The sequence below is a fragment of the Mirounga leonina genome, unplaced genomic scaffold (genome assembly GCF_011800145.1).
Source record: "Mirounga leonina isolate KUSES-001 unplaced genomic scaffold, KU_Mleo_1.0 Mir_488, whole genome shotgun sequence".
Classification (NCBI taxonomy): Eukaryota; Metazoa; Chordata; class Mammalia; order Carnivora; family Phocidae; genus Mirounga; species Mirounga leonina.
Genome location: NW_023270777.1, coordinates 2658722 through 2682896, shown reverse-complemented (window position 1 = coordinate 2682896; position 24175 = coordinate 2658722). Strand labels below are relative to the sequence as shown.

The 24175-nt window shown below is 58.1% G+C and overlaps 1 protein-coding gene across 1 annotated transcript; it reads right to left on the bottom strand.

Annotated features, from left to right (window-relative positions):
* Positions 1 to 10600: 10600 nt before the first annotated feature.
* GUCY2D (guanylate cyclase 2D, retinal) lies at positions 10601 to 23952 on the bottom strand. The gene is made up of 19 exons (XM_034989815.1): positions 23214 to 23952; positions 22814 to 23118; positions 20263 to 20614; positions 19831 to 19915; positions 19464 to 19566; positions 18953 to 19054; positions 17677 to 17754; positions 16239 to 16451; positions 16002 to 16158; positions 15384 to 15533; positions 14634 to 14782; positions 14001 to 14164; positions 13703 to 13895; positions 13302 to 13476; positions 12913 to 13011; positions 12690 to 12784; positions 12491 to 12576; positions 12264 to 12373; positions 10601 to 11677 (listed from the first exon to the last, which is right to left on the bottom strand). The coding sequence occupies exons 1-18, from the start codon at positions 23950 to 23952 to the stop codon at positions 12280 to 12282; spliced, it is 3339 nt and encodes a 1112-aa protein (XP_034845706.1). The 3' UTR covers positions 10601 to 11677; positions 12264 to 12279.
* Positions 23953 to 24175: the final 223 nt, after the last annotated feature.

Here is a 24175-nt window from a genome sequence, read left to right as displayed (position 1 = left end):
GGAAGGGTGTGTGACAAGGTTAGAGAACAGACATGGTGGACACTCAACCCCTTCCCATTTCATGCCCACGGCAGACCTTGCCAATCAATCCATGTATTTTTCTTCTTGAATCCAGAAGTAGCCTGTGAATCTTTGTCATTGCAGCACTCAAGACAGGCACAACCAACTGACTGGATTGGCATTTATAATGAAACCTATTATCATCCTCAAGGTAGGGTGTGGTCCAAGGCAACATGGATCCAGAAGAGAAGGGAGATGGGACCGAAGCACTCTAGAGACCAGGGAGATTTTAAGTAACAGATACCCATGAGAGAGAACTTGAGTAAAAAGGAGAATTTATTATAAGGAGACAAGGATGGAGATACAGCTGAGCCTCAGGGACAGCCTAGAGGCAGAGACTGGAGCATTGTAGGAACTCAGGGAATTCTCTCTCTAACTCTCTTCTCCCTCGACCCGTTCTTTCTCTTTCCCAGTCCACCTGGCAGAGGGAGCTGCCACACCATTCATGGATAGATTTAGAGGGTCTTGGGTTCAAATTTCAAGTTCCCCGGCAAAGGGTTCTCATTGACCCAGTGTGGGACAAGGATCCACTCTTGGCCCAATTTCCTCTGTCCAGGAAGAAGGGGTCAGACAAGATGCCAGGCTGGCTGTGTGTCCAGCCATGTTGGTGGTGATAATGAGTGGTGGGGGTAGTGCAGATTTTTTTCAGAAGTATGTGAGGAAGTCTTTTCTGGGCAATAGAAAACCCCGAACAATAAGTATCCCTTATATAATACAAGGAGGTCTTCTTGTAGGAGGTGAGTTTTAAACTAGTCGTGAAAAATTAGTACAGCTTTAATTAGCAGAGCTGAATGAGCAGGATATTGTAAACTCAAACTAGCTTGATAAAATAGGGGAATATATCAGCTTATGTAACTGGAAAGTTCAGCAGTTACTGGCTCTGGGCTTGGATGGATCCAAGTGCCCACAACGTGTGTCCGGAATTGTTCTCCCTCACTATTTCATTTCTGCTTTCTTCTGTGTTGAACTGTACTGATTGTATTCTCAGACAGACTCTTCCCAAGTGGTGGCAGAGATTTGCAAGGTGGCAGAGATTTGCAAGGTTTGCAGCAGCTGTGGGCTTCCATCCTGCCAGCTTGGCAACCCCAGCACAAAGACCAGTGCGGTGTCCCCCTGTTACTACCTCTAACAAAGGTCCTGGGGCAGACCCTCATTGAACCCGCCTTGGTCACAGACTCCGCGAGGCGGGGGCAGGGGTTAGCTCCACACAAACGACATGGGTTGAGGGTGGAGATAGGTGGATCCCCAAAGGAAAATCAGACGTGGCTACTAGAAAAAGTAGGCAAAAACAACATCTGTCTGGGCAGAGTCCCTCTCAGAAACCACCTGTTGGTGAGTTGCTGACCTGAGGTCTTTCTTTTTTCTTTTTTTTTTTTAAGATTTTATTTATTTATTTGACAGAGATAGACAGAGCCAGAGAGCACAAGCAGAGGGAATGGCAGAGGCAGAGGGAGAAGCAGGCTCTGCACTTCAGCAGGGAGCCCGATGTGGGACTCAATCCCAGGACCCTGGAATCATGACCTGAGCCGAAGGCAGACGCTTAACCATCTGAGCCACCCAGGTGCCCCGACCTGAGGTCTTTCACAGCTCTTGGCAAAGGTTTAGAGGACTTCCTAAATGGAGAGGTGTACTCTGGTTATCCATGACCACAAAAGTAAGCACACCAAACATAGTGGCTTACAACAGGCATTTGGTACCCCATGGTTTTGCAGGACAGGAACTTGGGCAGGGCTCTGCTGGGTGATTCTTCTGTTTCATATGGCACTGACAAAGATGCTGGGTCGTATTCAGGGTAGATGGGTTGGAATACAGGCTAAAGAGGACTTTATTCCTGCATCTGACAACTTGAAGTGGGTGGCTCCGAGGCTGTACCCAGCTGGGGTAGTCAACAGGTGCAGTCTCACGTGGCCTCTTCAGCATGGTGACTTCTTAACACTGAGGCTTAGGGTCGCAGAGGGTCCAGGAGGCTCTGACAGAAGGTGAGAAGCTTCTTATGATAATCTTGCCTCAAAGTCCCTGAATGTCCCTCTGACATTCCATTGGTCAAGCAAGTCACTAGGGCCAGGGGAGCTTCCAGGGGAGGAGAATGAGACCCTTCCTTTCAGTGGGAAGGGCGCAAACAAGGTCATATGTATCTCCCCAAATCCTCACAACTCACGACGCAGTGAGGGAATGACGGAAAATGGGGGTTGATTGGGGAGAATCTGCGCACGATTATCCGCGCTGCCTGTGGGAGAGTGGCTCTGGTCTGCAGGTTCTCCGGGGTAGGAGCAGAGGCCTGTGCAGCCGCTGCAGACAGCTGGGTTGAGTGGAGGGCGCTTGCTCACAGGGGCTCAGGTGAAAGAGGCCGGAGGAGCTCAGGGCCCCCGGTCCCTCGGAATCCGGGCCAGTCTGGGGGGTCTCGACCTCCTTCCTGGAGGCACAGCTGTCTCTGTGACTCCACTCCTCATTCCCCTCTCTTTTCCTGCCTCTTATCTTTTGTGTACCACGGCCCCCTATTGACCTGATTCTACCCCCCCCTTTCTCCCCTCGACCTTCTAACTTCAGCCCTGTTGCCGCCGAGCACCTCCATTCACTCCGCACATCCCTGTTCCTGTTTCCAAGACGGAGAATCCAATTGGCCCAATTCCTCTGTTTGTACCAGGTGCCTCATTGGTTACCCATCAACCAATGGTGTGGCTGGGCTTGAGTCAGGTGGTGATGCCTGATCCAATCAGCTGGGGCTGGACAAGGAGGGCCACGCCCCCCCAACAGGTGGCTGGCCCATGGCTGCCCTTCCGCGGGGGCTGTGCTTGCAGCCATTTCCCTGGGGTGACCCTGGGTGTGGGCTTGGAGGGCACGCAACTGCCACGTCTAGCCCAGAGGTGCTGACACAACCTGGAGAAGGGGTTCCCTCGCTCTGGTTCCACCGTCAGCTCCTCGCTGCTGTGCGAGGGGGCTGACGGCCGCCACTGCTGGTGGGCAGGTGGTGGAAGAGGTTGAGTGTGATGGAGGCCGAAGGAGAACTACTGTCTCGCCAACAGCCGCGGTCCTCCTGCCAGCCCTCCTTGTACCAGATGCCCTGGTTGAGCTCCGTCCCCCTTCCTGGGCCCTGCGGTGGGACTGCCGGGCCACACGAGAGCAAATAGCCGTGCATCATGGGGCCTCCGCACCTGTCAGGACTCTGGGTGAAAGGCCGGTGGCCCTCAGCTCTCTGGTGGTTGCTTTACGCATTTTCCGAACTGACAAATCCAAGTCATCCGAAATCCCAATCTGCTTTGGCTGGTGTGGGGAGGAAGTGGCCCTAGCCTCTAGCAGAACCTGAACTGGCCCCCAGCACTGCCTGTAGGTCCCGGGCCTCTGGCCCAACCCTACTTCCCACCAGCACCCTCCTCCCCTCCCTCCCCAGCCCTGCAGTGACCCCTCCTGTCCCTGTGCTATTTGGTCTGTTAGTCTCCTGCTTCACTGTCCGCTGGGTTCTCAAGGTCTGAGAGTGGTGCTTTCCTTAAGGTCTCCACACTCAGGGACTCTGGACCCTGGAGGACCCGTGATTCTGTACAGACTTCCTTCCTCCTGAGCTTCCTCTCTGACCCCACACTCACCAGAATCACCTCAAATCTTCACCTCACTCCTCATCCCCCTCCTCTTGCTAGTGGCAGATACTTGGCCATCCTCATCCCTGACCACACAGAGGACACAGGAAGAGATCTTTGGCAGACTCTTCTTCCCAGCGAATGCTTGCAGACTGCACCTCTTACTCCTACTTGGAGGAAGAGGCTGGACCCCCAACTCTCTAAAGCTGTTTCCATTTCTTCAGGGATTTGGTCCCATTGGTGTTTGCCTCTTCATTAACAGCATAGAGTTTAGGACCTTGGGAAAATTATAATCCTGACTATTATTTAATAACCAGGTGACCGGGGCACCTGGGTGGCTCAGTTGTTAAGCGTCTGCCTTTGGCTCAGGTCATGGTCTCAGGGTCCTGGGATCAAGCCCTGCCTTCAGACTCTCATCTGCTTCTTCTTCTGGGTGCCCCCCTCACCCTGACTCATGCTCTCTCTCAAATAAATAAATAAATAAATCTTAAAAATAACCAGGTGACCTTAGGTAGGTCATATCACTTTTCGGAGCCTTAACGTTAGTGTTGATAAAAGGGAGTTATAATAGTATCTGATTCATAAGGTTGTTGACGATACTAAATGAACTTTCATGAGTACAGTGCTTAGTGTATAGTTTCTGGCATATAGGAAGTGCCCAGTAAAACAGTGCTCCTTCCTTCCTCCCCTACCTGCTCCAAAGATGATCTCACTCCCTATTTTATTAAGAAAACAGAAAACTCCAATGGCGATTTCCAGAAATTCCCCAAATGTACCTGCTCCCAGGCCCATCCTGTCTTGCTCTAATTCTCTTACAAGAGCTTCCCCTCCTCCCATCCAAGGGAACTCTTCTCCTGGGCCTGGATCTCCCCTGCCAGACACAGAAGCCTGGCTCCCCCTGGTCCCCCCTTCCAGTGCCTCCCTCTCCACGCATTCCCACCCATCAGCTGCCAATGGGCAAAAATCTCTCCCTTTTTAAAAAACAAAAAAAGCTAACATATCTACTGATGCTGCCTCCTTTCTAGTTCTTGAAGGACCGTTTTAGACAGCCATGTTATCATAGGGTGTGTCCTCTGGCCTTTTTCTGGAAGGCAGTGACTCCTGGAAGGACCAGTTTCTGGGATGGGCTCTGGTCTTGAGATGTTTCATGATCATCCAGTCCAACCACCTCAGTATATATGGCCGTTGCCCTGTGCTTGGGCATCAGGTCCCAGGAAGCCACCTAGATGGAGACCAGGTTGGATCTCTTCTCCAAGGGCCAGAAAGGCTTCCACGACTTGGGGCCAGTGTTGAGGATGAAGCACTCAGTACTGGATCTCTCCTCTTTCCCTTTCAGGGCCTGCCAAAGTTGGTCTGGAGCCTTTTGCTGCAGGCCTTAAGGGCACTTCACAATCCCTCAGGCCTTGTTTCACCTGGGGCCACCAGCTGCCCAGCGAAGACTGTGGCAAGAGTTCTGGGTGTCCCTCCATCCTGGGATTAAGGCGAAGCCCTAGAGGAGGTGACTTCAGGGACTGAGGTGGAGGACCTGCCAACAACATGGAAGAGAACCCATGTGACCCCAAATCAGACTAATTCGTTGATCGTAGTCACAGGGAAGTTGTTGGGAAGGAGCCACATGACTTGGGAGCAGGAGTGTCAGGACTGAGAGAGGGCTGGGGAGCTGATGTGCTGGTGGAGTGTAGGGGTGGGGCAGCGCCCTGAGTTAGGTGGTTATGAACATATCTTTGCTTGACTTGGTGGTTTGGATGTTGAGGGAGACTGGAAGGAAGAGCCCTTTGCTGACCTTGCAGTCGGGAGCACATTGTAATCAAGTAGATGGCCATTTAGCCGCAGTGGAAAAATCATGAGAATTTTGTGGTATCTAACAGAAGTTCATGTTGTCCGGCACTAAGAAGCGGTGTTTGGCAATAAGCTCTGTAGCGGGGGGTGTAACCCACTCATAACGTGCCATAATAAGATGTCGAGTGAACTTCTCCCGTGGCCATGGAAACAGTGGCCACAACTGACACCATGAAGTACTGAGTCACCCAATGCATTCTACAGAGAGAGGCCAACAGTTGGCTCAGCTCCCCTCTCTTGCATTCCCATCCCAAGGGCTGCCTGAGAGTTTGAGCAACTGGCTCCCGCCAAACCCCTGCTCCCCAGGCCACCAGCAGAGGCGTGGGGGTGGGGGGAGGAGTTGGTGGGATATGGCATCTGGGCTGAGGGTTGCCCTCCCCCCCACCCCCAACAATCACCAGAGTGGCAGTTCTCTGGAAGAATCATTTTTGGAGAATGGAGGTACCTTCAGGAGTGGGAGGTAGGCATCTCATTGCTGGCTGGGTGAGGCTGGGCTGCAGAACAGAGAGGAGACACGGTGTGGAGGCCTGGGGAGAAGGCAGTGATAACCCTCTCCCCCCCACCCCCAGCCCGGTCTCCTGTGGCCTGAGAGTGTGAGGAGGAGGACAATTCCCGCAGCTCCTCAAGGTGGAGGACAGAGGGCACAGGGCGAGCCAAAGCTTGGGGCTGTCCGGGCTTCCCAGGCAGCCAGGGGACACCCGAGGGGCTCTTGTCCCCAGACAAGATCGTGGGGGTGCCTAGCACTGTTGGCCTATAGGAAAACATGGCTGCTGGGCGCCTGGGTGGCTCAGTCAGTGAAGTGTCTGCCTTCAGCTCGGGTCATGATCTCAGGGTCCTGGGATCGAGCCCCGCCTCGGGCTCCCTGCTCAGCGGGGAGTCTGCTTCTCCCTCTTCCTCTGCTCCTCCCCTCCTGCTCTCTCTCTCTGTCTCTCTCTCAAATAAATAAATAAAATCTTTAAAAAAAGAAGGAAAGAAAACATAGCTTTGCTTTCTGAGGGGTCTTCCGTGATGAAGAAGGCTTGGGGGAAGCGGATCCCAACCCCCAAGGGACCACATCCAGGACAGATCCAAATGTTGTGGAGACATCGAGCTGATCCCATTTTGAAGTCCCTCTTTAAGAAAAAGAATACAAAATTGGGTCGGCAGGCTTGGAAGGGGCTTGTGCAGGTAAGGAGGGACCGTGAAGTTTGCATTTCTTAGCTTTGTGGTGAGCTCACCCCTGCACATGCATGTGGGCAGGGATGGTGCCCCCAGCTGCTGTCAGCAGCCTTGGTGCCGAAGTGAGACCAGGGAGGCTTCCCTGACAGGTGACTAGTTAGGCTTCCTCTGTATTGCCCCCTCGAAGAGTGAGGGAACAGGGGTCCTAGGATCCAATTATGCCCCCATGACCCTTCCCTCCTGACCAAGGAGCCACAGTTGGGGGAGCAGGGAAAGGGACAGACATGTACCCCCAAGCCCACCCACACCCCTCAGGTCCCTGACCTGCGCAGTCAGGAGCCAACATTTCCAGCAGATGGGAGATTGGAGTTCTCAACTGGACCGGCCTTTTGAAGGCACTGACTGGAGAAATGTATAATGGGTTCATGTTCATATCCCGCCGAGTTAAAACTCTTTAATCATCCGATTACACAGACAATGATGTCGGAGGTGAAATCGCGCTCTTGCTGAAAACCGTCAAGAGACATGAAGCAGGACTGCCTGTAAGGTAAGTCTCTTTGCTGCACCCTGGAGAGGCAGCCCAAGGCCCAGAGCCTGAACTCCTGGCTTTGCTCCCTGATCTCCAGATTTGTCCGACATGTGGCATTGGATGGGTTCATTTCATGGCTGGGAGCCTCACTTTTCATGTGTGGAAAATGGGTCGTCCGAGGATTAAAGACAGAATGTGGGATGGGGTGCCTGGGTGGCTCAGTTGGTTGAGCGACTGCCTTCAGCTCAGGTCATGATCCTGGAGTCCCGGGATCGAGTCCCACATCGGGCTCCCTGCTCGGCAGGGAGTCTGCTTCTCCCTCTGACCCTCCCCCCTCTCATGTGCGCTCTCTCTCTCTCTCTCTCTCATTCTCTCTCTCAAATAAATAAATAAATAAATATTAAAAAAAAAAAAAGACAGAACGTGGGGATACGCTTTGTGAATGGCGGAATCAGTGTCCCTGTGAGCAGAATGGGTAAACTGTGGGACAGCATGCCCTTCTCTGAGTCCCAGGGCCAAAGGCACAGACTCAGGGACGGGTGGTGAGGTCAGTGTCCTGGGTGGAGGTGGCAGAATGGCTTTAGGTTGGAAGGGCAAGTCTCTAGGCTGAGAAGCAAGCCCTGCCCTGCGGGGAACCAAAGGATCCCAGATGTCACAACTGTCCTTCCCCCCATTTTCTACTTCCTTCCGCACTCCGGGAGCAGGGGCGCCATCCGCCCCACCCCAGCCTGCCTGTCAAAGTCTAGTCACTGAATTCCTGAGGATGTCGATTGCTAGCACTGCTCTGAGCTGGGAGCACCAGTTTCACGGGCCTTGGCTCTGAGGTCGGACCTGGAGGCTCCTCCACCTTCCAGCAGCCGGGTCAGCACGGGAGTCCAGATGAGGCTACAAGGCTGTGTGCATGTTCTCCCCTTGGGTGCTAGCCTTTCCCTGGGTTGGGTTCCCGGAACTGGAATTTTCAGCACCAGTCAGAGGGCAGGGAAAGGCGCTGGCTGACTGTTGGTGGAGTCCCGGCTTGGAGGCTGTCTCCTCCTGGTCACTCAGCCTGCATTCCCTGCCTCCCTCCCAAGCCAGCAGTTTCTTCTTTTCTTTACTGTTAAACCAGTCCAACCCCCCCCACCGCACCATCAGCCTTCTGAGGACACTTAGGACTGCAAAGAACAACACGAATCCAGTCTGGCTTAAGCCAACAACTAGCCCACGGTGTTCAAACAGCCAATCCGGCCTTAGGCCCAGCGAGGGGCAGAGGCCACGCCGCCCCTCTGTCAGTGATGCCCTGTGTCTCGGACGGCCCCGCGTCCTGCCCCCTCAGTAACCCCAGAGAAAACAGGCAGCTTCTTCACTCAGCTTCCAGCAGCCTCTGAGCACCAAGCCTCTTTGCCCCGGCTGGCAAGTCCCTGCCTGCCCTGAAGCTATCCTGGCCACAGAGGGATGCAGTGACTGGAGGGGGGAGGTCTGGGGTCAGCTCCACGGACACTGGGGACGCCAGGAAGTTACAGCCACCGATGCCCATCTCGAGGCATCATGTCAGAAACGTCAGGCCTGGGGCCGGGACGTAGGGCGGAGAGACAAGGGACGACCAATGGGCCGGTCACCCCCTGGTGGCTTGGGGGCAGTCTCTTCTGCCCCAGTGGCAGGCTCTTGAGGGGTGAGAGGCGGGATGTGAGTTGTGAAGTCCTGCCCAGAGATGAAAGGGCCTCAGGTTTCTACATTTGTGGGCCCCGTTCCTTTAGTCTTGGGCTCTGGCTCCCCTGGGGCCTGGTCACAGAACAGCTCTGCTCCTGTCTTCCTTCCCCTCTCCTGCCTGCGACCCAGGGATGAGGCCACACCACCCTATTCCAGAGCCTCAGGGCCCCTGGTCTTTTCTAGAAACCTGAAAAGCCTGAGGCTTCCCTGCTTTGTCCCCTCAGAGCAGACCCCCTGAGCAGAGTAGTTGCTGGGGGAGCTGTGGGCCTCAGCTCACCTCCCTCTGCCTCGGCCATCGCTGAGACTCACCCCTACCTGTAGCCCTCCTGGGAAACGCCAGGTTCGAACGCCGCAGGGAAGGGGTGTTCGGACCGTCCAGGCCCAAACGTTCTCACACCGTGGCATGGAAGAAAGCTCGCCTTTATTTCAGTCCTCACCCTCCCAGGACCCAGCACCGTGGCACACGGCCTGGCGTCCACAGCACACAGTCCAGAAGGTCCCAGTGACCACAGGCCCCCACGAGCAGCGTCACAGATTCCCCCAAAGCGGGGTGCCTGGGGCCCACTGCAGCTGGGGATGGGGAGCAGGGCCCCGACCCTGAGGAGCAGCAGAGAAAAGGCGCCGAGTGAGCCCCGGGACATGATGTGGAGTCGCAGCTACGGGATGGAAGCAGCAACAGCTGCGGGAGGGCCCTGCTGGCCATCACGGGTTGGGGCTACAGAACCGCCCCGAAGGCGAGGACAGCCCCACGTGGGGGCCCCCGGCGCAGGCCAGCTAGCAGAGGTAGTGTAAACACATCTGAGGGTGGGGAGAGCCTGATGGCCAAGCCAGGTGCTCTCGGGGCTGGGGCTGCCCGCGTCCCAGGAACCACAGGGGTGAGCAGGTGAAGGGGGCTGGAGGCCGGTGGGGAGCGGGGCTCTAGGACACTGATTGGGCCCAGGAAGGAAGTTTCCACAGAAATGGGGAGACTGCGCCTCCACCTTCCCGGCCCTTCTCCCACCAGCTCTGTGAGCTCTGGGCTGGGCCTCCGCTCTCCCGACCTCTACAGGCTCCTCCCGGGTCACGTCTGCCCACTCAGGTCTCCAGACAAGGCAGAGGTGAAGGCGGGAAGGGACCTGCTCAGCCCTGCTGCCTCCACCTCTACCCTAAACTGGATTTGGGCTCAAGCTCCTCCTCCCCTAGGACTTCCTGCCCCAGCCTGCCCATGCTAGTCTTCTGGCGTGTAATCCGGTAATCCCAGGTCAACTCTGCCTGGAGGCTCCCCTGAATCACAGGCCATCCTCACAGGTGGGATGGAAGGAGAGAGAAAGGGTGGAAGTGGGGGATTCTGGGGGCAAGGAGGGGGAGGCCTGGGAAGGGACAGGGGAGTGAGGGCTCGAGTCACATTGTCAGGCCCTGTGCCAGCAACGTGGCCTGCCCTCAATCCCCAGGACCCAAGTACAGAGAAAATCTGAAGAGAGATATTTAAGAATGTACATAATTTTTTAAAAAATACTGTGTGCGCGCATGCGTGCACATCTGGGTTTTTGTTTTTGTTTTTTTTTAAACTTTAACTCATCATCTCCAGACTCCATTTAAAACGTTTTTTAGGGGCGCCTGGGTGGCCCAGTCGTTAAGCGTCTGCCTTCGGCTCAGGTCAGGATCCCAGGGTCCTGGGATCGAGCCCCGCATCGGGCTCCCCGCTCCGCGGGAAGCCTGCTTCTCCTCTCCCACTCCCCCTGCTCGTGTTCCCTCTCTCGCTGTGTCTCTGTCAAATAAATAAATAAAATCTTTAAAAAAAACACGTTTTTTAAATTGCGCTAAATTACTCATTCTAGCAGCACCACGTCAAGTAACCAGAAGCTACAAGTGCTGGATTTTAGATTTCTTACTCATTCGTTCTCAGCCTTTAGGAAGGGGGGTGGGAGGACTACGGAGCTTGTGGATTTCACAAGCCAGGCCAGACCAGCTCCGGGAGCTCCTGGGATCCCACCAGCAGCTACTCCCCGAGTCCTGAGCTCCAGTGAGGGGCGGGGACCATTAGAACAGAAGAGCGAAGCCCTAACATTTCTAAATGTAAGCTCAAAACAAAACTACCCCAGAGCCCAGACAAAACAAGTCTCGGGGCTGGTTTCTATGAAATCTTAGGGATTCTTAGGAGCACGTAGTGACACGATTCGCCGACGTTCAAGTGCACAGAAACTCTTGGAGGGAGCTCGTTAAAATGCCGATTCTGATTCGCTTCCTTTACCCAAAGCCTGGAAGCCGGCTTTTCTCTGCACTTGGGCAAGTCACGGTTGTGCCCGAGGGAGGAGCCGGTTTGTGACGGGGGGGGGGGGGGGGGGGGGGGGGGATGAAGGGAAGGATGCTGGAAGCTAAACAGAGACTAATCCGCAGGCCACTGGACAACCCTGCTCTGGAGGAACAGGAGGTCTCCTCACCCACCTCTGGGGTTGGGGCAGCCAATCCCAGACCCTCCTTCCTGGGGCCTGGGGGGCGGGGCCTAGAAAGTGGAGAATCCCCATCCCAACCTCTCCTGATGGGCTCAGAGTCACTGGGGCTGGAGGCCCCAAGCCCAGTGGCCCGTATCCCCAGGCCAACCACACTGATGCTTAGCTGTCAGAGCAGGAGAGTGCGGAAACCACCTAGGCCTCTCCTTATTTCATCATGGAGGGGGAACCCAAGCCCAGAGAGCGCATGAAACTTTCCCGAGGTCACACAGCGGGTTTGCAACCAGCTCCTGTAAAGGCCCAGAATCCTTTGAGGCAGAGCTGGCGAGAAGCCACTGGTTATTAGCCAGACTTTTGGTCACCTATAGCAGCAACTTTCAGGAAAAGGACCTTCCGGAATACTCCTGAGAGAAAGAGGAGTGTGTCAAAGGCAAATCGTGAGAAGGGGTCATGGGGGTTCACCTAGGAAGGGGAAGGTCATGGATCAAAGTTTTTTCAAGGAAGGTAGAGGGCAGGGCTTCTGCCCTGACAGAACTCTAGAGACAGCGTTCATCTTGTCCTCTGCCAAATGCTGCTCCCTAGAGTGGTCTCTTGTGCAGTGCACAGCCTGTGCAGCCTGGCAGGGATGCCTGGTTAATGCAGTGGGGGGGTCCGAGGAGAGAGGTCTCGGGTCATGTGTACAGGGGTTCTCAAGTCTGGATTCCTGGACCACTCCAGACCTACTGAACCAGAATCCCTGCAGCTGGTGCTTCCCTCCCAGGGAAAGTCCCCGGGTTTAGGAACGAGCCTGGGCTCACTCGGTCAGACCAGGGATGGGGACACCCTGCTTGGGTGGGAAGTTCAGCCGGCAGGGCTAGGCCACTAGGCCCTAAGGCTGGGGAAGAGGTGCCTTTTCCCCAGAAAGCATCTCCCAGAGGTGGGTAGCCCCTCACCCCACCCCAGAGTCTGAGAGGAGACTGGCAGCTGGGCTTGGGAGCAGAAGGGCAGCACCTGTGTGGGCTGGGCCTCACTTCCCAGAGAACAGGCCCGGCCTCGCCTTCTTCAGCTTCTGTCGCCGATCCAGGGGGATCTCCTCCAGACTGATGCCATGGCTGCTGGCCCTGCGGTAGAGAGGGTGTCAGCTTCAGAGAGGGGGAGTGGGAGGGCGGGGTCAGGCACCGCAGGAGACCCGCAGGAGACCGAGAAGGCGTGAAGGGGGCGGGAGGCCGGCTCCTCACCCCGGTTGCAGGTCAGGCGGTTGTGGGATGGGCTTGTTGAAGCCGAGTCTGCCCACCAGCCAGTAGGTGTCTTCAGCGCCCTTGCCCTGGGGAAACACGGGGGAGGGGAGCACTTAGGGGGCTGCGGGGAGGGCGGGTGGATCTTGAGGTCTGAGTGGAACCCAGCCTGGGTCCAGGACGGGGCGGGGCCTAGCCTCACCTTCAGCTCGGTGCGGCCTCGCACCTCGGTCTGGAAGCCCTGGTCCAGATTGTGGAGAATCCGCACGGTGCTCACGTTCACGTGGATACGGTAAGCTGGGATGACAGGGGGGCGCGGGGATTTCGGGACTCCCCTCCCGCGTGCACCCCACCTCCCTAGCCGTTCCCCCACTGCTCAGTGAGTCGCCCCGCAGCCCAGCCCCGCCCGCCCCCGCCCCACTCACGCAGCCCCGTGGACTCCATGCGCGAGGCGGTGTTGACCGTGTCCCCAAACAGGCAGTACCGCGGCATGGTGAGGCCCACCACGCCCGCCACGCACGGGCCTGCGGAGACGCACAGGGTGTGCGGCTGGGGCCTGGGCTGCGGCCGGCCGTCCTGGCGGCTGGGGGGCACCTAGCACCTCGGGGGACGCTGGCACCCAATCAGCTCCACCCGCCCCCCAGGGCAACACTCTCAAGGGTACCTCTCAGTCACAACGGGGGGCTGGTAGGCAGAGGCGGCTCCCAGACACGTCCCCCCACCGCCACCCCCCACTCCGTGAGTGGGCGTCCTGTCTCCGGACTGCGGAGCCGGGCCCCCGCGGGGCGGACGGGCGCGAGGGCCCGGGAGTTACCCGAGTGCAGGCCGATGCGGATGCGCACGGGCACCTCGGGCATGTGGCGCATTCGGAAGGAGCCCACGGCGCTGAGGATGTCCAGAGCCATGTTGGCGATCTCGGCGGCGTGCCGCTGCCCGTTCCGCTGGGGCAGCCCCGAGGCCACCATGTAGGCGTCCCCAATTGTCTCCACCTGAGGGAAGGGGTCGTGCGGCTTCAGTACTGAGCACCCCTCTCCCGCAAAGCCATTGTCCCTTGTCGGGGGACCTCAACGGGGGTTAGTGCAGGGATCCAGGGGAGGCTTCCAACCTGCGGAGCTGGCAGAAGGGACGGAGGGCTTCGAAGGACTGGGGCAAGCAGGCTGGGGGCTGGTGAAGCTGAAGGGTGCTTTGCCCCCCCCCCCCCCCCGCACACCCCACCTTGTAGACGTCGTGGGAGCCGATGATGGCGTCGAAGAGCGTGTAGAGGTCGTTGAGCAGATCCACCACCTCGATGGGCTCGCTCATGGCTGAGATGGTGGTGAAGCCCACGATGTCGCTGAAGTAGAGCGTCACCTCCTCAAAATACTCGGGCTCCACAGGTGTCCCCATCTTCAGGGCCTCGGCCACGGAACTAGGGATGGCGGGTGGCGGGGTTACCCAGACACGCCGGACGGGCTGCATCCCCGCTATTCCCCTGCCCCGCCCCCCGCTCCCTCTCCCGCCCGCAGGCACCCACAGTGGCAGCATCTGCCTGAGCAGCCGGTCGGTCTTCTGCTTCTCCAGCTCCAGCTCTTCTGTGCGCTCCCCGATCAGGTCCTCCAGGTTACTGGAGTACTGCTCCAGCATCCTCAGCATCGAGTCAATGATGTTCATTTTCCGGCCCTTGTTGATGCTTTTGAACTGGCAGGAGGAGGAAGCTGGTGGGACCTGGGCTGCCGTGACCCTTGTGCGCCAGCCCCCCTCCCTGTTCATCTTTTACTCATCAACCACCCCCTACCCCCCGGGGATGCCAGGCCCTCTGTTTCCACGCATTATCAGGAGACAGATGGGAAATGGGGGTTCTCCGAGGTCAGCTACTCTCAGCTAGTAATTGTCAAGGCACTGGAACCAGCCCAGCCTTTGGACTCCCAGGCCAAGGGTCTTTCTGCCACACTGTGCCAAACATTTCTCCCACCCAGAGCTCTGTCTCCCGCTCCAAAGGCCTCCATAGCCCCTGTTCTCACTCTGCCCCCACCTAATCCCAGTCCTCAGACTACCCCTTTGGGAGATAGCCTGGAGATCAGAGATCCTGCTGGCCTGCCTTCTGGAAGCCTCCTCAAGTTGCTGACACGTGACCAGCGCAGCCCTAACCCCAATCCCAGTCCCTGACCTGGTCGAAGATGCGGTCCAAGGAGGGCCGAAGTTCTGGCTGCTCTGCCCAGCATTGCTTCATCAGCTGGATGCACTCCATGGGCGCCTGGTCCATGGACACAGAGGGCCGACACAGTGGAGGGGGGCTCCGCACCCTCTGCACCACTTCTGGAGGCACAAGGGGGCCAAGAGAAGCCACTTCTGACTCTGGCCTGATTGCTGAAGCTCAAGATGGGGACACTGGACGGGGGTTCTTTAAATCAGAGCTTCGGTAGGTGGGAAAGTGTAGTGAAGGAGGGGGTTCCTGGAGCAACAAAAAGATCTTGAACCCTGGGGGACAGGGGGCAGTAAGAGGTGATAGGCAGAACCTAACAGCTACTGCGCATAACAAGAGGGAGGGTTGGGGTGATCAGGTAGGGGTGATCAAGGATCTGAACCAGATCCGACTGCTCTATACCCCCTTCTCCCGACACTGCTCCCTCCCTGGGGCACCTAAGAACCAGAGAAGAGCCTGCTCCCTCAGTTGGAGGAGCAGGTTGGGGCCAGGACGAGGACAGAGGCAACCACTGAAGTCTGCACGTCTAAGAGCCGCCCCGTCCATCCCGATGCTTGGCTCTCCACTGCCCTGACCCTTCAGACCCACATAAGGGAGGCCCCCCTAATTAAGCCTCAGCCCCGGGCTTTCGGGAAAAGAGGCTGGCGCTGGCGAGGCTCTGCCTAACGGCAGCCTGCCTTCTTAGCCCAAAGGCCCAGGCGAGGGGCGGCGTACCCTCGGCAGTCAGCTCCAGCATGGCGTAGGGGGCGCTGCGACACACGACCTCCTGCATGATGATGCCCAGGCTGAAGACGTCACCAGCCAGCGTCCCCCTGCGCTCCAGGGCCGGGTCGCGAAGCAGCTCCGGGGCTGTCCATAGCTGGTCTGGGGTCGGGGAAGGGGGCGTGGGCAAGCGGAGGGCCTTGGGGGCGCCGGGGACAGACCCCCACCCTAACCAGGAAGGCCAGGCTCGCACCCACTCACCAACTCCCAGGCGGAGTCTGGCCTCGCTACCTGCAGCTACCCCCCAGATAAAACTACCAGAAAACCAACGCGGGTCCCAGAGAAAGCGGGGTCCTCACAAATAGGCTCCACCCTTTAGGCCCAGCGGAGCTCAGAGGAGACTCCGCCCTTCAGGCACAAGCCACGCCCCAGCCAGCCCCCGCCTCCCCAATCACGGAGCCCACCCTTCGCATCTCAGAAGTCACAAGACCTTTTCCGTGGTGGCAGCCACGTCCAGTGGCGGTGGAATGGAGAGCATGCGAAGGCGGAGGGAGGGGTGGAGGGACCCTGGAAATAACGGGAATCCTGGGGGATGCGCTTCCGCGCGCGGGGGGCAGCCAGGAATCCTACCCTCCGCGCTGGGAGGCTCCGCTAACACCCTCTGCGCTTCCAGCAGTCGCCCGAGGCCGTGGTCCGTGACTTTGAGCACGAACCTCCCGTCCACCACGCAGTTCCGTGACTTAAGCCGCCCGTGGGCCACGCCTCGATGGTGCAGATACCTCATTCCCTGGAGGGGTGGGAGGGAAGGCGGCCTCAGCCCCGCGGCTCCCTGCCCTGTCCTCCCCGCCACACCCGCACGCCCCACACCTTGATGAGGTCCAGGAGGAGGGAGGACTTGAACATCCAGTCCAGCTTGATGTCTCTGTGGGCGAGGAGGTCGTGGAGGGAGCCCCGGGTGCAGTGCTCTGAGACCAGAGCCAGCATGCCTTCCCCCGCGGCCGCCGAGCCACCCGCTCCGCCGCCGCCGCCGAGGAAGAGCCCCAGGTAGAGGGCCACGTTCTCCTGCCGGAGCTCCCGGAGCTGGGAGGGAGAAAGTGAACGGGCATTTTCTGCCCTGGAAGCAACGTGAGGAGGAGACCTGTTATTCAGGCCTGTTTCTGAGTGTCCCAGCTCGGAAGATGGGATAAGAACGGTGGATGGAAAGGTCCGTGGGGCGTGGAGAGAGGCTTGCTTCCGCAGATCACGTCTCCCCCGTTCAGATGCTTAGCAGGCTTTAGCTTCAAGTTAGGACTGAAAAGACAACCTTGCGGGGGGAACCAGGACCCAGGCAGGTTCCGGTAAGACTTTGAACTGCCTGGATTTAGGGGGAAACACTCCATGGAGAAGCCCCCAGCACCAGCGCCCTCCCCTTCTGATGTGACAGCCCTTGCAGAGAGAACCAGGATGAAGCCTCACTGCTTTCAAAGAAAGCACCAGAAATGGCTGTGCGGGTGATGGCTCAGGGCCGCCTTGCTTGGTTCTGTCACTGTGTCAGAAATGTCTGAGACTCCCAGCCTCCCCAGGTTAGAGAAGGAGTGAGCTGTGGTCCCAGAGGAGGACAGCACCCCCCCCCCCCCAGTCTGGGCAGCCTGGGAAAACAGGGGCTAGCGGGTGACGGCCGTCCTTCGGTCCAGTAAGGGGCTTGCTTTCATCTGAGATGCCTGCCATTAAATGGTGATTTAGCCGGTTGACCCTAAGTCACTCTGCAGCTGTGGCCACAGAGCTTCGGTCGAGGCCTCAGGGAAGGAGGCCAGGCAAGGGCTGCGTGATGTAAGGACCAGAATAAGCCAGGCTACTGCTTGCCTGCCAGCTTCCCCATCGCTCAAGCCCTTTTTAACTTTCTGTCATTCACTCAACAAATATTTATTACGTCTCTCTAACGTTCCAGACACTGTGCTGGGTGCCAAACATGCAATGATGGGGCAGGGGAAACCCTCACTTAGCTTGCAGTCCAGTGAGTGAGGCAGATAAGAAATACGCTAGAGGGGCGCCTGGGTGGCTCAGCCGGTGGAACATCCGACTCTTGATTTCAGCTCAGGTCATGATCTCACGGTCGTGGGATCGAGCCCTGAGTCGGGGAGTCTGCTTGAGATTCTCTCTCTCCCTCTGCCCCCCCTTCTCTAAAATAAATAAATAAATCTTTTTAAAAAATACACAAGCCCACACTGAACCTACAATGACACATCATGATAAGCACACCAAACGAAAGAGCTAGTATTATGAAAGAGCGTAGAAATCTTCTTTAGAGAGGAGGGCCCACTCTCACCTTGGAGAAGGCTGCCTTGGTTGCTGGGCGGATAGCTATGTGATCCCCGGGGAATTTCTTCAACCAAACCCAGTCTCCCTGGAGCAGAGATGGGAGTAGTGAACTCGGCTTCTTTCTTTCTTTCTTTTCTTTTGCTTTGTGTGAACTCAGTTTCTTAAAACCCCACGAGGCGAGGATCCCTAGGGCCCCCACATTTCCACTGGCCCCCTGCCCCAGATACATCTTCCCTGTGACACAGAGCATCAGGAGCAAGGAGCTTGAGGTCTGCGGGTCCACTTCACAGCTAGCCGGGAGGGAGCCCCCCCTTACATGGCTGTCCTCAGCCTTACTAAGCAAGTCATTACCACCACACATGTCACTGCGACCACAGCCCTTGGCACCCTCTGTTGCCATGAGAGAGCACTGTGCTGGGAGTCAGGAGTCTGGGTAGATTAGGCTTTTTATTACAGACAACTGCGAAGGACAGGCAGTTCCCCTCCAGGCTCTGAGCCGCCCTGTCCTCAGCTGTTGGTCGGGCTGGTTCACGGGGACGCAGCTGATGGGGTAGGAGCCTCTGCATTCTCTGTGTGACCTGATGCTTGGGAAGTCTAAATCTCCATCCCACCCTCCTAATTAGCTGAGTTCCCACAGCTCTCTTCTGAGTCTGTTCACAATTTCGCCCCCATACCACCAAGTTCAGATTGGCTGACCCATAGTTAAGATCCTAATGCGCTTTTGTGACTTTCTTTTTCCCCCTCTAAGGCTTGTTCCTGAGTTTGAGCTGAACTGGGTGGCAATGCTGGGTGGGGCAAAGACTTGGGTCTGTCTTGAGTTGGGGACAGCCCTGTCTGGAAACTCCCCCGAAAAATCCATGTCCTGGAAATGTCCTTTTTATGACCATGAGACCACATCCCAGGTGCCCCTCTGCCCCAACCTTTCCAAGGAGGCCCATATCCTCTGCTAACCTGAAGGCTTGGATCACTGAGGGGACAGGGCAGGGAATGGCTTCAGTGGGCCACTCCGGGCTGCATGGTCCCAGTACATCCCCCCCGCCCCCCCCCCCCCCCCCCGTCAGGCCTCCAGCCTCTGAGCCACTGGGATTAGCCTTTGAGGAGCACGCATCTGGATAAAGGCTAAGGCGGAATCCTGGGGCAGGAAGGATTCCCAGATGCTCCCTTTGGGGGACCCATGACCTCCTCCTAGAGCCCATTCTGGGCTCCTATCACCATTTTCTGGAGCCTGCAAGATACAACACAACTCCAGGAATAGAGCCGGGCCTGGCCGGGGTAAGGCTCACCTCATAGAGACCAATGTTGGAGCTATCCGAGGGCTGGCTGGGGACGCTGCGAATGTCTGACATGCTGCGGGCGGCCAGACTCGTTCGGCTCCCCTGGGCCACCTGGAAGGCAGAGGTCAATGCAAGGGATCAAAATATACTGTAGGGTTAGAGTCCTGGGTTGAGGTCAGGCTGAGTTCTGGGGATTACAGAGAGGAGGGGAAGAACTCTTAATTAGGGAAGGTGATAATGACATTACTTCCCAATTGCACTGCACTTTACAGTTTACAAAACAAACAAGTTGGTTTTCTCCGAGCTTCACGCTGCCCCAGGGAAGCAGCAGGGACAGGAGCTCTTACTCTCATTGCACACCCCCAGAACTCAGACCTGAGAGGGAGCCAGGCCAGAAAGGAGGCCTTCCCAGGTGGGGGCTGAGGTGAGGCTGGCCCAGGCAGGGGAACAGATATACACGGAAGGACTCTTGGAGAGAGGGCTCCCTGCCAGAGATCCCTTGCCTCCCTGCTTCCCCCACCTTTCGCGTGCTGCCTCCTTGCGGTTGGAGAAAGGTGATATCGTCCAGAGTCAGGATGATCTTGTTGGGGCCAGAGACCATTTGGATGTGAAGTAGCCGATGCCTGGGAGGGAAAGGATGTCATCTGCTCAAAGGGGACCAAAGTCCATGAGAGGAGGCAGGTAGGGGGTAGCGTTGGCTCAGGGGAGAGCAGCCATCCCCAAACCAAACATCATCTGGCCGGCCACCCCTTGGGGCACCGCCTCTCCCCCAGTCCTCCCTTTTTCCACTCTTGAGCGGGCTCAGCCTGCTGTCCTTGCTGCCCAGATGCAATTCTGGGAGATGGAGAGCCAAGCTCCTCTCCTACCCGCCTCACTCCCATACTCACCTCACATAATGGGCCAGGAAGGCCCCCATCAGCCCCATCCCAACCACCAGGAGGAAGCCGATAAAGACGAGGCGGTGCTCCACTCCTGGAGAGGCAGTGAGAGGAGGAACGCTGAGGGCCCCGCGGCCAGGCGGAGGCGCCCTCTCTATCGAGGTATGCAGTCATGTCAAATCCTGGAGGCTCTAGCAAAGGTGGACGGGAGCCCAGAACGAGGTCTAGGGAAAGGCTATGGGTTCTGCGGAGGGGAGCCTCTGGGGATGCTAGAAAAGTTCCAAGAGGGCTTTGGGGGCTTGGCAAGAGAGAGGGTCCGCACAAGCCAGGGGTCTGAGGAGGACCTGGAAGGAGTTACAGGGCGAGAGTTCACTCTCTTTCACCAGTTTGTGGAGGGTCTGCGCTGACTGTCCCAGTGGGGGCTGGGGTGCTCGCCCTCACCTCCGTTGCAGATGATGTCTGGCTCGAACCAGCACGAGGGGTCGGGCCCAGGTGCTCCTCTGCCTCTAGGGAAATGCACCGGGGTCCCAGCCGAGCGGAGGGAGCCCCGGGTGGGGTCCAGCATGTAGGTGGCGAAGAGCCGGTCCCCCGCTGCATCCGTGTCCAGCAGCACGAATGGGGGCTCCTCGGCTCCTCCCAGGGTCCCGCAGAAGCCGGGCACCTGGGCATCTTGCATGTGGCGGGCCACCGCCTCTGCGGACACCCAGCCGCCCCCTGCGGCCGCCCGCGCCCGCGCCACGCCCCCCGCCAGCAGGAAGACCGCGTCGTAGATGGTGCCGAAGAGTGGGGACACCTGAGGAAGGAGAGGATGCGCTCAGGGTTTGGGGTCACCGCCCACACACAGACGCGGGCTGACTGGTCCACCCAGCCTTTCACTGCTTCTTTCAAGCCCTCAAGCCCCGCGTGTATAGACTCTTCACACCTCGTTAGGGCTTCCCCGTGTCCCTGGGTGCGCTCTCCTCCTCTCTCCCCATTGGCTCTATCCCCTCTTTCTCTTTCTTCCCATTGGCCCTCTCCTCCTCTCTCCCCAATGACCCTCTCCTCCTCTCTCCCCACTGGCTCTCTTCTCTCCCCTCTTCCTCGCTGACCTTCCCTCTTTTCAGGGTTCTTAGGCTCTTCTCACCGCTGGTTATTCCTACTCTCCATCACCAACAGCTCCTCTCTCCCCTTTCCTGTTGGTTGCCCTGCTTCTATTTTTCATATCATTACCTCTCATTCACCTAAAAGCCTCCTTTCCTATCTTTTGGTTGGCTTCTCTCTTCTATTTTTCCTTCTTTTCTTCCCCCAAGGCTATCACCCCATTTCATCAAGCTTATTTTTCCAAGTTCCCATCTCTCCCAGAGCCAGGCACTGTGTAAGGTAATAGGTGATACTGAGATCTTGATAAGATAGAGTCCCTGTCCCGAGGAATCTTTCTTCTAGTTGGGGAAACAGACACTGAGGCTAAGGCAGTGCCATGGGTGAGGGTAGGGTGGAGGAGGAGAAGGCTTCCAGAAGAAGTGACCATCCTTCAGAGGATGAGTCAGAATTATCTGGGGGAGGGGAGGGGCAGGAGAGAGGGAAGAGCACACCCCGCAGCACAGAGGCAAAAGAGAAGGGCACATTTTAGGAAACCCAAAGTGGCACTGTCTGGTTGAAGTTCAAGGAAAATGGAAGAGAGAGGAAGACAAGACACCTGGTCAGCCATCTGAAGAGACCTGCGTCTGTTCAGGGCGAGAGAAGCCCCGGGGAGGCTCTGAACAGGGGTGTGACACAGTCAGATTTGTCTGATTTCTGAAGTTTGAACTGATTGTTGGGTGGAGAAAGGCCCAGGGCAGGTAAGCATTGAAGCAGAGACCATTTGGCAGATTCTGTTTCAAGATTTAGATCAGAGGGACTGTGGCCTGAACCAGGGCAGGGGCGGTGGGAATGGAGAAAGTGGATGGATTCAAATGACTTTTACCAAGTAAAACTGACAGGACTTGATGTCTGGATGTGTGTGTGTGTGTGTGTGTGTGTGTGTGTGTTAGGGGGAAGATGAGAGGAATCAAGGGTGACTTCCAGGAGTCTCATAGGGAGCTAGGTGGCAGGTTGTGCCAGTTAAGGAGAACTGAAGACGCTTTTTCATCACTTCACCCACCTGCCCCGCACCCCATTTCACCACTGTGACTAACTGAGTCTTTTTCTCCTCTTGTTATTGACTCTTCTCATCCTTTCTCCATTGGCTACCCCAAATCCTCTTGGAGGAGACTAGGGGTGTTGGGGGGGGATATCTCACAGCCATCTCTCAAGTTCAACCCTTTGAGTAGGGCCTTTGTGGTGGTTAATTTACTGCCCACTGACATCTAAACTCCCTTCTATCTTAGTGGTTTCCAGCCCCCTCTCCTTTCTATGACTGGTATGGAGTTAGATGGTCTGAACTGGGATTCTGGAATCTCAGGGAATCGTGGGTGTTAGCTGGTTGTCGGGAGTACGCTGTGGATCTCAATGATCATGGGAGCTCCTGGCCCCACGTAGAGATCTTCCTGCTTCTCACAAGTTGTCAAGGCTCTCAAAAAGTTATGACCACCAGATGAAGCCCCAGAAGAAACACTTCTAAACTGGGCATGGAGATTGGAGCCGCATCCTTCCTCCTTCCTGTTCTCTTAAGAACACCAGCAGTGTATTATAGACTGTGCTGGAGGTGGGTTTACTTTGAAGCAGGCTGCCAAGCATTGCAGGGTAGACTTCACTAGGGCCTACTGCCTGGAGCTGGGCCTGAGAGGTCTCACTGCCCACGTCCAGAAGCAATCCCAGTACACTAAGATGCCCCAAGCAAGACCAGAGCCTTTGCATTACCCAAGAAACTTCAGAACAGGTGGGGCCGCTAGTTAGTCTCGCCCACTGACCCCATCCTCTGATTCCACTGACCCTGTCAACTTCTCATTGCCTCCATCCTCCTCTCCCCTCTCCGGCATCTCCTGCTCTCTTCCCCCGCTCTCCTCCCCTCTTCCCTCCTCCCTGGTCCCTCTACCTGCTCCAGGTTGAGGTCAGAGGGCAGCTCCTGGTGCTCCTGGGCCCTGCTCAGGCTGTCCCTCACGCTGCTTCCCGGGGGACAGTGACGCGTGAGGGTGAGCACTGCGTCGTGGGCCCTACGAAGCTGCGAGCTGTTGGCGAGCGCGGCCAAGGCCTCCGGGCCCGGGGACAAGGCGTAGTGGAGCGTGTCGAAGGGCAGGAAGACCAGGGAGCCATCGGCCAGGCCCAGCTCTTCCGCCGCCTGCAGTAAGCAGCGCTGCTCCTCGCCGCCCAGCAACACCGAGTGCATCACCATGATCACTGCTGCGGACCGACCGGCGGAGACTCCGGCTCACTGCGGCGCCCGGCTGCCCGCCGGCGGCCCTGCCCTCCTCCCCGCACCCTGCAGGGGAGCCTACCACTGACTCTGGGCCCGTCCTGGACCCTCCTCAGGGCCTCCCGCGCTCCCGACAGGTCCGGGGGTTCCATGGTGGTCACCAGGGCCACGGGCAGACCCCGGGCCCTGAGCGCGGCGGACAGCGCGCGGCCCGCCTCCACCCACAGGTCCTGCGGCGCCGTGACCAGGGCCACGCGCGCCCAGCGGAAGGCGCGGAGGAGAGCGTAGAGGGCGTCGGCCGCGGGCGTCCCGGCGGGGGCCGTCGTGCCCGCCGCCCGCGTCCCCGGGCAGCCCCAGGGCACCAGCGCCACGCCCGCCTCTTGCGCCAGGAGCTCGGCCGGCCGGCAGGCTGCGGGGTTCACCGGCCCCACGAGGCCCGAGACGCGGCCCAGCGCCGAGGACACCGCCTCCAGGGAGCCCGGCGTCCGGCACGGCTCCGGGAGCAGCGTGACCTCGAGGCGGGGGCTGCCTCCCAGCGCCGGGTCGCGGGCCAGGCGGGCGGCGGCCAGGCGGGCGGCCAGGTCCGGGCGGGCGCGCGCGAAGATGGGGTCGCAGGCCCAGGGGCCCAGCACCCCCACTGTGAAGACGGCCGAGAGGACGGAGGGCGGCAGGAGAAGCACCAGCAGCAGGAGCCGGAGCCGGGGCCGCGGCCGGGGCCAGGGCAGGGCCCGGGGGCCGCGGGGCGGGGACGGAGCCCACGGCGCGGGGGCGCTGAGCCCGGTGTCCCCAAGCGCACCCTCAAGGAGGGCGCACGCGCTCATCGCCGGCTTCTGGGAGCAGAAACGGAGCCGGATGAGCGGACGAGGCCCGCAGAACTCTCGGAGGGCTCTCTCTGCAACCCCCCACCCCCACCAGTTTCTCAAAGCCCAACTCACCCGGGACGTGGATCCATTTCCACAACACCCCCCTCCCGGGCTCGGGCGACTCTATGGGGATCAAGGGCTTCGCCTGGGAGCCCACCGCACTCCCCACCCCCCAAACCCC